Source organism: Oncorhynchus mykiss, chromosome 12, assembly GCF_057628025.1.
Source record: "Oncorhynchus mykiss isolate SJ-2025 chromosome 12, ASM5762802v1, whole genome shotgun sequence".
NCBI classification, from domain to species: Eukaryota; Metazoa; Chordata; class Actinopteri; order Salmoniformes; family Salmonidae; genus Oncorhynchus; species Oncorhynchus mykiss.
In genome coordinates this window covers 79779788-79795088 of record NC_143033.1, presented here as the reverse complement: position 1 = coordinate 79795088, position 15301 = coordinate 79779788, and the positions used below count along the sequence as shown (strand labels likewise).

General features: G+C 42.9%; 1 protein-coding gene across 50 annotated transcripts in view; it reads right to left on the bottom strand.

Annotated features, from left to right (window-relative positions):
* The window catches only part of LOC110538324 (RNA binding protein fox-1 homolog 2), a 36311-nt gene that overhangs the window by 6690 nt on the left and 14320 nt on the right, over window positions 1-15301 (bottom strand). For 20 of the 50 annotated variants that reach the window (XR_016485301.1, XR_016485302.1, XR_016485303.1 and 17 more), the window contains 5 exons: window positions 11883-12080; window positions 11595-11765; window positions 11129-11182; window positions 10492-10584; window positions 86-173 (listed from right to left, as the gene is read on the bottom strand). Coding sequence is in view for 36 of the 50 variants with exons in the window: in XM_090193543.1 (XP_090049669.1) it covers window positions 86-173; window positions 10492-10584; window positions 11129-11182; window positions 11595-11765; window positions 11883-12080 (604 nt within the window). In the remaining 14 variants the exon portion in view is untranslated. Of the gene's footprint in view, window positions 1-85; window positions 174-5706; window positions 5755-10491; window positions 10585-11128; window positions 11183-11594; window positions 11766-11882; window positions 12081-14298; window positions 14840-15301 lie in introns of those variants that run through there. The other 30 variants (XR_016485304.1, XR_016485307.1, XM_090193532.1 and 27 more) reach the window with 5 other exon arrangements.

Genomic DNA, 15301 nt, shown 5'->3' with positions numbered 1-15301 from the left:
AGGGGTTCCACGGGGAGATGGGCAGCTGACTAACAGTTAGTTAGGGATCATAATGAGGCTAATGGAGTAGTTTGCATCTGGTTACCATATGGCAGGGTGCTAAGGGCCTCTCCGTTGGGGTAGGGGCTGACCATCTTCTTATTGGTCATCACCCTGGCCGTGGCATTGTTAACCTGGGGAGTGGGAGGAGGGACAGTGAGCACAACGTTTGGCGCGTTCTATTCAATTGAGGAAACACACACAAACACTCTGACACAAAAGACAATCACACAAGTGGACCAATATTAGACATTTACACGTGATAGCAATTCATAAAATAAAGCATATCTAACTCTGACTGTGTGAATAATACAATGGTAATAACACTCCTGCTGTCTAAGGTCAACAGACCATTTGCCAAGAAGATGGTGATTGTGTGTACACATACAGGGAGGCCACAGTTACAGTCTGCTCCCCATTCACCATCGCTGGATCGTCCACATCAATACGGTGGTGGGTTTGATGCATCACATCGTTAACTCCTCCCTGCCAGGCTGCCTCCTCCCCAGCCAGTTATACGACAGCTGACAACATCGCTTATGATGAAGTAGTCTCTGCTCTCCCTGGCAGTGTTTGTGTGCGCGTGTGTACATGAGTGGGTGGAGGATTGTTAGGGGGGAATCTTAGTCATGCAATTAAAGTGTTCTGCCCAAGAGGAGTGTAATCGATGACTCATTGTGGAGACAACTAGCTACACTGAGGGCCAGTGGTTGAGCCCAGCGGTGAGAGGAAGAGAGAGATGTATAGGTAAAAGAAGAAAGGAAAATGGAGAGATAAGGTGAAGGAGAAGAGCTGAGATACGTGGCACTGCAGGAGATTAATAATATGTGTTTGCAGGTGTGTGAACAGAGACGGCTGTTGAATCAAGATGGCTGCTAGCTAGGCTAATCCCCCCACTGAACTTCAAAGGGCCATATTAGGCTCCCTTAATCTTTATCCATCTCCTTTGATGGGGTTTATGAGAATGACTGTTGTGTCGTGCAATTTCACAGTTTGAGTGTGCCGTTGCGCCATGTCAAACTTTGTTGTGAGCTACTAATGACCTATTGGCCAATTGGAGAGCTTTGAGACTTCTATGTGACGAAGTTCCACTTAGAAGGCCATTATGGATTCAGCCACCTTCAACACCCCACTAATCATACTCTATCACTGCAGCCCTCATTCAAATGGAAATGACAATTACCTCATTTTCCTTCATTGCAAATGAGATGGTCAGCCTCGAGTGATTCAATTAGCTGACATAATTGTCCCTGTGAGTGAAGACACTAAAATAAAACGAATAAATCAGCCTAATGAATCAGATTAATGCTGATAATCTTTTCATATCACAGCATTCATATCCGGGTCATTTATAAGCCTCTATTTTGGGTGTGATAACTGGGCAATGATCCATTTCCTTATGTATAGTTAGTGGTGTGTCAATGCCAGGGGAGGTAATGCAATTTGATCAATCTCACCGAGAGGTAGACATGCAAATCAAACAGAGACCAGTGAGAAACACACCTGCATGGGTTAATAATAAACATTCAACCCCATCCATCCCATCCCTCAACTTAAGACAAAAGCCCACAGCAGTACCAATAGAACTGGACCAAAGTAACCTAAATCGCCCCCAAATTAAACCAAACTTGTTGGGGTTAACCTAAAAAGAAATCAACATCAATACATAAAGGGGGAGGGAGAGAAAGAGGGGTGCAAAAAACATTTGTTGGACAAAATTAATAATTTTATAAGACAGAAATTATACGCAGCCAAATATGGGCGCATCACATGACCAAGAGTGAGAATAAAGAACCAAAAAATGTATTTCAGCCAATCAGCAAGCGTCGGATGCAGCATAGAGACCAATCAAAACAATCGCAGCACTCCCATATCAAACACATACAGAGACAGATGGGACAGGTAAGGAGTTCAGGAGAGGGATGCAGGTGAGAAAGAGAGAGATAGATACAGAGCCAGTCCACATACAGAAACAGGGAAACACAAAGATGGTGTAAGAAAGAGAGAGACATCGTCTACATAAGCAACAACAAAAATCAACAATTATTTTCTCAAAAACAAAAATGACAAATACCAAGGTGCGTCATTCAAAAAAAGCAATTCGATTCTGTGACCATTCTCCCAAAAATCTCACTAAGTTATATGTGGAGGAATAGAGAGACAGAGCACCAAAGGATGGAGGGAAGAGAGAGGAGAAGAGCAATCCTCATACCCCAAAAAAGAGAGAAATCAAATAATACATGAGACACTGCCAGGCATTATTACTGTGTGTCACAAACTAAGACCAGTACACAAACTAATACACACACCATTCAATAAAGGAAAACCAAACCAAAGGGAGGTTAAAAGGACAGCAAAAGACAGACCAAAGGATCACCCAGTTAAACCCAATGTGTTTATATACAGTTGGTTAAACCCCTTATCTTTTCAGGCTACTCTACAGAGGAATTCACAGAACAGAATGAATCTCTGTTCTTTTAACTCCTGGTTGTTAATCCCATTACTACACTCACTACAGAGGTTAGTTATTGCTGTTATAAACTTTATTGATTGAGTATTCTCTTAAAGTGCATTCCATAAGATTCCCTGCTGCTGCTCGCAATGTGAACTTAAAAAAATCCTCAAACTTTAAGAGCTACACGATTAACGCTCCTTATCATTGTGAAGAGAAAATATGGACAGATGGATGAGCTATCTTTTCTAAACAATAACAAATTCACTAAATCCTGTAACAGATATACAGTGCCTTGCGAAAGTATTCGGCCCCATTGAACTTTGCGACCTTTTGCCACATTTCAGGCTTCAAACATAAAGATATAAAACTGTATTTTTTTGTGAAGAATCAACAACAAGTGGGACACAATCATGAAGTGGAACGACATTTATTGGATATTTCAAACTTTTTTAACAAATCAAAAACTGAAAAATTGGGCGTGCAAAATTATTATTAATGATTACACAATTTCTGATATATCACATGCATTACTTTAATTTTAAATCTGGATTATGCCTTAGCCATTAATTCCAATTAGACTGGTTTGGATTTCTCCCTGACCAATATGGGCACCATTTTAAACCCATTCTGGAACTTTGAGGGCTTATGAAATAGCTCCTCTAGTAATTGAATCGGATCTCTATGGAAAAACACACCATGTTGTAGGAAGCAATGCTGTGTTCTAATCATGTCCTCCACCACGCGAGTGAGAATTACCATTCTATGTGCAAGTGCAACTTGCAGCGATGATTGTACTTTCCAATCAGCATAACTGATGGGTCGTGTTTGAAATTGGTAACTGTAATTTCTGTACTACTTTCTGTGTGCTTGAATGTTGTGCATTAGGATTTAAAACTGCAATCCACATGTTGTGCATTAGGATTTAAAACTGCAATTTGTAACTTTTTGGGCGACCGGACCAAATTAACATAGAAATGCGAGTTATAGATCTGTCATTCTCAATGAAAGCAAGTCTAAGAAAAGGTAGATCTGTTCCATGTGCACCATTTCTATGCTTCCCATTCTTAACTTCTTTGGGATAGGGGGCGGTATTTTGACGTCCGGATGAAAAGCGTGCCCAAAGTAAACTGCCTGCTACTCAGGCCCAGAAGCTAGAATATGCATTTAGTAGATAGTAGATTTAGTAGATTTGGATAGAAAACACTCTAAAGTTTATAAAACTGTAAAAACAATGTCTGTGAGTATAACAGAACTGAAATGGCATGTGAAACCCCGAGGACAAACCATAAAATAAATAAAATAAATAAATAAATTCAGCATACCACTGATTACAATGGCTGGCACTTTTATAATAAGGCAAAATCGTCCCTGATTGCAGTTCCTAGGGCTTCCACTAGATGTCAACAGTCTTTAGAAAGAGATTCAGGCCGTTTTTTGGAAAAATGCCCAGCGTCGTCCGGGTTAGACCGGCAGGGATATCCTTGTCTCATCGCGCACTTGCGACTCCTGTGGTGGGCCGGGCGCAGTGCCCGCTGACCAGGTCGCCAGGTGTACAGTGTTTCCTCCGACACATTGGTGCGGCTGGCTTCCGGCTTGGATGTGTATTGTGTCAAGAAGCAGTGCGGCTAGGTTGGGTTGTGTTTCGGTGGACGCGCGGCTCTCGACCTTCGCCTCTCCCGAGTCCGTACGGGAGTTGCAGCGATGAGACAAGACTGTAACTACTACCAATTGGATACCACGAAATTGGGGAGAAAAAAGGGGGTAAAAAACAAAAACAACATCCAATAGTCAAAGGTATATGAAATACAAATGGTATAGAGAGAAATAGTTGACGCGTCATAATTCCTATAATAACTACAACCTAAAACATCTTAACTGGGAATACTGAACCACCAGCTTTCATATGTTCTCATGTTCTGAGCAAGGAACTTAAACGTTAGCTTTGTTATTTGGCACATTTTGCACTTATACTTTCTTCTCCAAAACTGTGTTTTTGCATTATTTAAACCAAATTGAACATGTTTCATTATTTATTTGAGACTAAATAGATGTGTTATATTAAGTTAAAATAAAAGTGTTAATTCAGTATTGTTGTAATCATCATTATTACAAATATATATATATATTATATATATATAAAATAATAACAAAATAATAACAAAAAATAATATAAAAAAATAAATAAATAAATAAATAAATAAAAAATATAAAAAAATTGGCCGATTAATCGGTATCTGCTTTTTTTGGTCCTCCAAAAATCGGTATCGGCGTTGAAAAATCATAAATCGGTCAACCTCTACTTCAAACAGCTGAAAATACAATATTTTTCCGTTATTGAAAATATATTTCACAGCGGTTTAAACGGTACAATGACTCTCTACACTATAGGTCACTTGTTTGTCACATAAACAGAAATTAGGCTAACTATTAGAATTTTACCAACCAGGAAATGGCAAAGCGATTTCTGCATATTGCACCTTTACACAGGCCCACCCATGAATCTGAAACCCATCCAACACTGGAGACAAAGAAAAGTTATTCCCAAAAGTTATGACAGATTTATTTCCCCCTTAACTAACACTGACTGAAGCAGCTGAAAGGATGATAACACAATTGAACAGGAGCTTCCCAGAGAGCCATGGGTTATTGTCATTACTGGGGATAACAATTCATTAGGAAAAATATACATACAATGAAGTATTAATCAAATGGGTTCTGGTAAGCCATGTCATTGCAAAGAGGAGTATGATTAAACTTGGACATTCCGGGAGGTGTTAATGAGAGGAGGGGAGGGGGGTGGATCCATTATTATTACTAGTTGGACCAGGCTGTCAATGGGCTGTGTTTCTGTGTCTGTCTATATGTGTGTGTGTGTGTGTGTGCGCCTCGTCACTGCTACCTTCCCTATCAATACAGGCCCCATCATAAAAGGGACTTATACTCTAGATAGCTGGGAGATCAGAACAATGCTAGGCTACAATACTTCAAATTGATTTGTAATATACAAAGATGCTGTGGACATATCTAAAGCATGCAACTACTGTACGTCTTGCTCCCAGCATCTACTGCCAATAAGCTAATTGACAGATTGGAACTACCAAATTAAAGGTTCCTTTAGGAATATTCAAAACAATGTGTGATTTTGCATCTAGTGCCTTTTTCAAGGGAGGGGTTGGGGTCAGATCAGCGATTGTCATTTATACACAACTTACCGTTGCCGAAGAAACAGCGTGAGGACACGCGAGTGGTTACCGTGGAGACTGACAACACACATAGAAGTCATCAGGGAAACAGAAAAAATATAATAACAAATAAATAAACCAACAAACAACCCAATAAATTAAAATTAAAATCCCCCCAATGTGAAATAAAATGGGGATAATAGTTGAAAGCAGTGATACAGTTTTTGAGAGAGAAAAATCATCCAAAATTAGTCTTTCCATTTCTAGAGAGACACATGGACTGGAGGGGTGCTTCTTTCAACGTATGTAAATTATAGTGGTCATAAGAGAGGAGTAAGAGACACAAAAACCAGGTCGACCACTTTTATATTAAGAGATTGGCTTAATTGCGACTGAAAATATGTCTCCCACAGTCAAGAGTGGCAGTAGAAATACTTAAGTGAATTGTAGCGTAAAATGATTCTTAGTAAAAGCGACGTTGGCAGGATTCATATTTTGATCTGCAGAGGGGGGGAATTGTATAAAGAAATTACTTTGGAACATTTAGTTCCGCTACGAATCACAACAAAATAACATTAGAATTTTAAAAAATAAAGATAAAAAGAAAGAAGGATGGGGTAAGGGACTAAAGACGAAAATATAACATGTGAAAGGACATACAATGAGACGTATTACACACACAGGTGCACATATACAAGACAAGAGGGTGAGGACTGGGGAGTGTCACACAGGGACAGAGGACTGGGGAGTGTCACACAGGGAAAGACATAACAGTGGAGAAACAAAGGAAGACAAACTTGACTGGCTTGGAGAGAATGGGAGCTTGAAGGAGAGAGAGAGGGAGAGTGAAGGAGAGAGAGAGAGAGAGAGTGAAGGAGAGAGAGAGAGAGGGAGCAGCCTGTGGTCTGGGAGAAAGAGAGAGGAGTGGTAAAGGAACAGTTCATACTCCCTGTCCCCTTTTCATTTGCCCTCCTCTCACATAAACACACACAACCACACCAATCCATTCACAAGTTCACCTCTTTTTCTCTGTCAATCATGCAAAGTATCTGAAACAAGCAACAACCATGACTAAATCCAAAGCTAAGCCCAGTTTATCACAAACAGCCCATTTAGAGCAGTAATACAGTTCTGGGGAGCAGAGTGATCACAGCCTTCTTTTGATTTGAGCCAATTCACATCTAAAGCTCAAGTGAAAGAGCTGGTGTTGAAAAAGGATCCAAATCAATGCCTTTCAATGAGGTTGATGCCGAGGTGAAATGTCAGGATTAAACATCCAGTCTGATTGGCTTTCTTGAAGAACATGACCCTTTTCTTTAAAAGACAGACAGAACTGTTTCAAATGGAGGCTGTGAGTGGTTTGCCACCTGCAGTAGTGTTGCGTACATCTATCACTGAATGAGAACGGATCAGCCATGCAGGATCAGATGAACAGTCCCAGTAAGTTAGTCATTATCACACCCAGCTCTATCTTGAGTCAGAGACTCAGGCTCATGCAGTGGTGACATGGTTGGTCTCTGAGTGAGGAGCTCTCCTCCCTGCGACCCTGTGTCTGATGAGATGCATGCAGACTCAAGAGCACCAGGAGACGAGACGTTGCTCGTTCTCATTACCATAATTGGGTGATAGACTGCACCTTCATATTCTACTGCATCTAATGTCTGCCTAAAACTCTGCGCCACGGAGCACTCACTTCCCATCACACCAACACATCAACAAGAGCGGCATGCAGTGAGAGAGACACACCTACACGTTCAATACGCTGTTACTACTACAGTACCTCAGGGTGGGAACTGTGGTGTGACAGCACGGTGACAAGACTTAAAGGGATTTATCAAATGTCGGGGTATCCCACAGTCAAATGTCGGGGTATCCCAGTCAAATGTCGGGGTATCCCAGTCAAATGTCGGGGTATCCCAGTCAAATGTCGGGGTATCCCACAGTCAAATGTCGGGGTATCCCAGTCAAATGTCGGGATATCCCAGTCAAATGTCGGGGTATCCCAGTCAAATGTCGGGGTATCCCAGTCAAATGTCGGGGTATCCCAGTCAAATGTCGGGGTATCCCAGTCAAATGTCGGGGTATCCCACAGTCAAATGTCGGGGTATCCCACAGTCAAATGTCTTAAATGTCACTTTCAAAACATCAGTGTGATGAGTTGCTTGATGGCATATAATTGTTACTGCTTGGAGATTGATTAAGCGTCTATGGGAGGGCTCTCCAACCCTGTTCCTGGAGAGATACCGTCCTGTAGGTTTTCACTCCAACCCTGTTCCTGGAGAGATACCGTCCTGTAGGTTATCTAGCACACTCGATTCTAATAATTACCTGGTTGAAAGGCTGAATCAGGTACATCGCAACTGGGGTTGGAGTGAAAACCTACAGGAGGGTAGCTCTCCAGGAGCAGGGTTGGAGTGAAAACCTACAGGAGGGTAGCTCTCCAGGAGCAGGGTAGGAGCGCCCTGGTCTATGGGTGGTGATGTCAATGTCTTTAGTTTGAGTGCTTTTTGTGGAATACCCTTTGACATGAAGAGGACACAAACAAACACGGACTGATGGAGGAGATGCATGGTGTGTGTGCAGACTTAGACACACACCGTAGTGTGGAGTGGAGACACAAACAGCAGGAAGACAAGTGAATCGGACCACTTACATGGGTACATTGGACGCGCACGGGAAACTGACTTCTTCAAAGCGCAGAGTTTTATTCCAGACAAAAAGAAGTACACTTCGATGTAATAGAATAGGCCACCGCAGAGATCAATACTACACTCTGTGTAGAACCAACAGCCATGCACACTTAGGGTTCCAAACAGACTAGCTAGGAGAACATTCGCTACAGATTCCCATGCACTGACAGACTAGTCAACAACATGAAATAAAATATTGATTCCAATCAATTATTGCCTTTTTCTGTTTTATGGATAAACAGACCTTCATAAAAGTAGTAAGGCATTTTCAACTTTGAGAAGATGTCATGCTAAACAACCAAAAGTCCACATCACTATCACCAAAAATCATCTAGTCTTAACAAAATAGCCGATATAAAAGACATGCAAGAAATCCCAGACTGTCATCACTAGCGCTGCAGTGACAGCCATGTTACAACACCATAGTATTATCATGCACACATACTTCCAATAAATCCCATGCAAAAGGACAGCAAACAGAATATACACACTCCTGATTTCAAAAACAATCTGCTAAAATACTACCATGGTATATCTTTCAGAGTTTCCTAAGCAAGACAATGTATTAGGAAACTGAAAGACATACTACGGTAGTATTTTAAGCAAAACAATGTGTAATCTAAGCCTAGCCTAGTACGGGACCATTAACACATCTAAACATTCCTCATGTCAGAACATTGCCTCTAAGCTTAGCCAGTTTTAAATTAGCGTCTTCACATTTGTTAGAATAACAGCCAGTTAAAAAACAACGTAAATGATATGACCAAGGACAAAGCTAGGGTTGCAAACAACTTCTAGGAGAGAGAAGAATCGTCACATAGCAGTGCCTCAAAGGAATGCTGGGCTTTTCCTCTGGTGTTAAATGAGTGTATAAATACAGAACAACCTTTATTTGCCCTTAGTCTGTACGGCTGTTCTATCCCATGCACTAGTCAAACACAGACAAACCTGATGACAGACACTCCTGTTGACCCCATGCAGATTACAAAGGCCTGGCCACAGCTTCAGAGAGTGAAACTACTGTCACACATGCAGCAATGACAAAAGGCGAAGAGAGAGAGAGAGAGAAACTTCCTTACAATTAAAGTGATAACGATCATGCATGAAACAAGAAGATACTCCAGAGACTACAGACACAGAGGTTACTGAACCACCAGGGCCAAACAAATAGGTTGCTGATTTATAGAAGTTTAACTGATGTGGGTTTTCATTGGGCTCCATCAGTATCCATTCAACTTGCTGATTGACTGAAGGTGAAATGTAGGGTTTTACAGACCATTGGATGCAGGTGTCATTCAGAACCAGACGTTGGAGAGCTGAGATGAAACCCAAGCGGGTCCAGCCATCACCATCATGCAGGACACAACTACCACAGTTAACCACAGCAAGGAGGCAGGAGCCCATGCAGAATCGTGATTGGCTAAGAACCTGGCTTAAAATAGATCTGCTCCAGAGATGGGCAGGATATCACTGGCACGCAAACGGACAATATGTCAAAGAAAAACATGCATCTTCTCAGCTTCTCCCCAACCCTGAAACAGTCACATACGAGCCAAAGCTTCTTAAAAAAAATGATAGTGAAAGGAGGGAGCTTAATATCAAGGATATGGCGTAGTTATTTTACAGATGGAGAGGAGAGCACTGTGCTGCATGCTGGAGGCCAGGAGACATAAGCTTGTCACTACCACTTTGCAGCACAGGGGAGGGGAGGGGGGGCATTCTAGACTAGGAACTAAGATATGATCAACCTGGCTACAATCGGCCATGCATCATCGTCTCATCACGTTCTCCTAATGTCCCGCGGTTCCAGCAACAGAGAAAGATGATTTAGATTGTATTTTGAAATCAAAGCAGTGGAAGCTATAATAAGAAATGGTGCAAGACAGAACCGAGACCTAAACGATTTAGAGAGCGAAAACTTCCCAGCATGCCTTGAGGTTTCAACTCTCCCCCGACCCCAAATGAACCAGGAAACAAGACAAACGCTCCGAAAAAAGGCAGCAAACCATCTGGGGGGTACCAGCAGAGACCACATCAGAGCATGTCAGTGGAAAAGGATGGCAGCTAGCGGAATCAGTGTACAGGCAGAGGAACGATGGTAGGAGGAGGAGATGGGTTAAATTACCTCTATCTTGCGACCTTCCACTAGCGTGCCGTGAAGCCTTTCCCGGGCTTTCTCTGCGTCGGCGCTGGTCTCAAACGTGACAAAGCCAAAGCCCTGGGGTAGACAGACAGAGGGCCACAAAGACAGCACCACAAAGACAGCGTAAGGAGAGGGGTGGAAGAAACAGACCAGTTGTTCTATAGAAAATCAAAACCCTTCGATTTAGCTAGTTTTACTCATTTCATTACACATTTACTGAACAGGTACACAGTTGTAATCACTGGTTTATACTGTTTGTTCTAGAACTGATACGGTGGTTACTGATTAGGGAAGGGTTGGGCAAACGGAATGTCGAAATTCAACGGAGGGCCGCACAGATTTTCATGGGACCGATTTGCTTTTCAAAATCTATTTGCAGTTATTAGAAAATATATAGGTCCAGTATAATTTTGACTTACTTTCAATCTAGTTTCAGACGTTCTTAGTGGCCTGGAGTTCTTTAAAACCATAATACTACCCTATTGTTTATACTATCAGTGCAGGTAAGTAGGGCACAGTGTGTGTGGAAAATGTAGCATTGAGACACAGTCAACACTTTACTTTTTCATCATAATGTCCACAGCGGTGGGACTGAGGACATGTTTACCATCTCACTCACCTTTGAGCCCCTCTCATTGAAAATTATCTCAACATCAATAATCTTCCCAAATTGCTGAAAATAAACAAAACACAAGAAATTAGAATACAAACAAAAAGTCAACTTTATGTCCTCAGTGTAATTAATTGACAATCAGGGGTGAACTACACCTGCAGCACACTAGGAGGCAGTATTGTACCAAAATAAATTCAATCAAACTACCTTCTATTGTCTATTTTTCTATCCCTTTGTAAGTACACGCCTTCCATACCTCACTCGTTCACTAACTACTGACTACCTCTCTGTGGCTCTCATGGCCCTGTGATAGAGTACATCAAAGGACATGAGTGTTCCTCCCTTTGTGACTGTCTGGCCCTTTGTTCTTCTCAACACCCACTCTGACACCAACCATCAATTAAACAACAGGAGGGTTAAACTGATTTACTCCTCATCTCAAAGTGCAGCAAGGAAGTTCCCAGATTCTTACCCCAAACATCTGCCTGAGGTCAGGGTCTCGGAAGCGGAAGGGGATGTTGGAGACGTGAAGTCGTTTTGGGGTTCCTTTGGCCTCTGCGGAGTCAGCCCCGGATACTCCTGCTAATTCTACTGCCACGCACTGCCCCACTCCATCTACCTGACCTGGGGACACTTCTGTCTGCTGGGGGAGAGGAGAGAAAGAGGGAAAGGCTGATAAATGGAATGATCCAAGTAATCTTGATCATTGTCGGGACAAATGCAGAGTGAGCCTAACAACAAAACCAACCATAACACTGACCGGGGTGGGTAAGATGTTGGATGTGGTGGCTGAGCCATTTGTTCCAGCCCCTGAATCCGAGGGCCCCTGCCCACCAGCACCAAACAAAGCACCACCAAACTCTGTCCCCAGGCCGTTCTGTGGAGGGGGTGGTGGAGGGAACGCTGAGAAGGGCGGGGGCACCAGCCCCTCCTGGCCCCCCGTTGAATCTTGAGAACCCTGACAGAGGAGAAGACAGGGTTAATACTAGTAGGCATTACTGTACTGTACTGTGCAGACGGAGGGCAGGGAGAGACTAGAACGCGGGTTAAAAACACAGCTTCAATTTCACCCTCCCTCCTACTCTCTCTCTCTCCATATCTCTGACAGCAGAGCGTTTCAGTCAGCCTACCATGAAATATTCACTGCAACCACATCTATTATTGACAAATCACAAAATCTGATACACACATTGCTACACAAGCCTGCTCACAATCCATGTACACACATATCCAGAGAATATTTACAACAATGAGTACCTGTTATACCCCGTGAACAGATACCGTTATCCTTTTTAGTTACACTTGATATGAATTCATATCAGAACCAGTTGAGTTGGGAGACGGCTCCAGGCCATTGCCACAGCACTGTTACTATACGGTCTTCATGATAAGCCCGGTAATGGATTGTAGCGCCGGCCGGTCACGATTTAAAAAAAGGTGTCAGTTATGTGTTGTGGTATGGTGACACTGTGATATAGCACTCCTCAGTCACACACTCAAGGACATCCTGTAATAACTTCAAAAACACCCCAACTGTGTTCAGAAAGAGCAAAGCTTGTAGGGAGGGAGGAATGGGGGGGTGCCATTTTGTTTCGGGCCATGAAACTGCTTCGTGGCCTTCCAGGCGTGATGACAGCATCCAATACCATTAAAACGGGCCAGTCAGTCAGCCGGCCAGCCAGGCCTGGGCGAGGCGACACCCAGGCTCCAGACAGCCTTTTTAATTACCAGGGAAACTAAGTTGCGGGGCAGTAAAGCAAATGAGGATTCACTAATCCCAGAGACTGCAGACTTCTCATCTTGAAACGACAGTGGAAAGAACCGTCCCGGCTACTGTTAAATCCCCTCCACTTGATAAGGAGGACTGAGCTCTCGGTTCTGTGCCTCCAAGATAACGAGGGCAACAAAAGTAGGTTTAATTCAGAACAGGGTGGAAAAAGTGTTCTACTGCTATATTCCCCCAGCCTCTCCTGATGTATTCTGGTCCATATGAATCGCTTATGAGGCTGACTGCATACTGCATTCATTGCAATGTCATTAACTTAATAATAACAATAGCACATAAGTCCTGCATAAAACGGGGAGGATGATTAAATGAAGGAGGATTACAAATAGGTTAATTGTAGGGAATCAAAGACTCCTTCCTCCTGTAAATACGTGTCATCCATAAACATGTAGAAGTCTGGAACCAGGCAGTAAAGGGTGCTCCCCATCATCTGAGTCACAGTGACCAAATCCAAATCTGTGTTGGAGGCTCAGAGGATGGGGGTGGGGTGGAAGCGAAGTGGGTGTTTCTAACAGTACAGTATCTCGATCATGTGAGTACTGGAATGGATATTTAGGCTACTCACTGGTATCCACTGAAGGATGGACACAGCTAAATAGTAGAGAGAAGGTACTGGCTGAGGGCTGGTAGTACTCAACCCATTTGTCAACGGGACATTCCTGCCACACTCACTGAGAGGCAACAGTAACACTGCCCTAAATGGCAGTATTTCACACACAGAGCAGAGAGCGAGAGAAGAGATAGAGAAGAGAGAGAGAGAGAGAGAGAGAGGGGAGGAAGAGAAGAGAGATGTGAGGGAGAGAAGAGAAAGAGGAGAGGGAGAGAGGTGAGGGAGAGAAGAGAGAGAGGAGAGGGAGAGAAGAGAAGAGAGAGATGTGAGGGAGAGAAGAGAAAGAGGAGGGGGAGAGAGGTGAGGGAGAGAAGAGAGAGAGGAGAGGGAGAGAAGAGAGAGATGGAGAGAGAGAGAGGCTATTATAAAAAAGGAGTAATTCTGTGTTGCAAAAAGGAAAGAATGAACTCATGTGGAAAAACATTGTATTACAAACGGAAACGGAATGATCAAATTGTTTACAAATTTCAAGAGACAGGGGGGGTTGTACAGTCATGTTGTATAATATTTCACATGTATATTTGTAAACAATATCATATATATCATAACTCACTAGTAAGCTACTAGGTGATGTTCAAAGGCAACGCAGGAATGAATATAAAATAGTCAAAGCATAACAAATCTCATTTGACCACAAGGTACCCTTTCTAAATAACTTCAGATTTACTGTTCTGCATGAACGTATAACACAGTATTAAATGCACCATCTGAATTACGATAGGCTAAACTCTGCATCCCTCTTTCTCTACACACTCCACAGCGGTAGTACAGAAGTGTTACCTGAGACACCATAGGTTTTTCCATACACCAAGAGGACCGGGGGGGGAGAGAGAGGGCTTGCAAATGTGGGTCAAAATATTCAGCGAACGTTGCGAGAGTGCATGTGTTAAAATGTGTGCAGTGACTGCAGCGTAATGAAATAATTTGAATTCAGTTGCACAGTACAGTAGACAGTCAGTGAAGAGTGTTAGTAGACTACAGTAATCTTTTTAACCTGCTAGTTACTCTAATCCCAATCCGTGTATCATGAATGAATAACCACTATTAAACTAATCTACAGCCTACTGTGACGCATTGCTTTGCATTAAATATGCCGCCTCTTCCCCCCTCTCTCTCCAATGCAGTAGTACGCTCCTCTTCCTTTTTCTGCAGCTGAAGAAATAGATATGCTTTCCCTCTCCTTTTTCCTCTCCTTCTTTCTCCCTCCTCGCTTGATGAAATCCAGACGAGGGTTTCTACCTCCGCCCCGCCTCCCCCAAGTCAGTCAAAGCCACCGCCGCTATGAAACGTGACCCACGGATCCCAAGAGCCAGTCAAGCATAACGCTGTAGCCGCCTCCCATCTCCATGTAAGGGCGCCGCAGTACTGAAACCCTGTCACTCCTTCAGGGTTGTCAACCAATGAAAATCACGACACAATAATATACAGCCTATCCCTCCACGGTACATTAACAGCTAATTGGCTTAAACCCTACAGGCACCACAAGCAAAATAACACATGGCATTGCATTTAAGGGTAACAGAGCATTAGACTCTTAACAAAAGAGTTGTTCAGTTTCTAAAGGTCCGATGGTAGTACAGGCTATTGTATTCACTGACTCAGTCAATATGACATAAACACACCAAAGAGATCAGAGGTTGTTGTTGGCCATGAAGGACGGGACCATGCAAGGGCAGTTGGAGGTTCAGCCGTACCACACTGATTCTGAAAGCCCGGCTGGACCCGTCTCACAGGACCTCTTTAAAAAGACTTCCCTCAGCAGCCTCCCCATTATATACTCCTA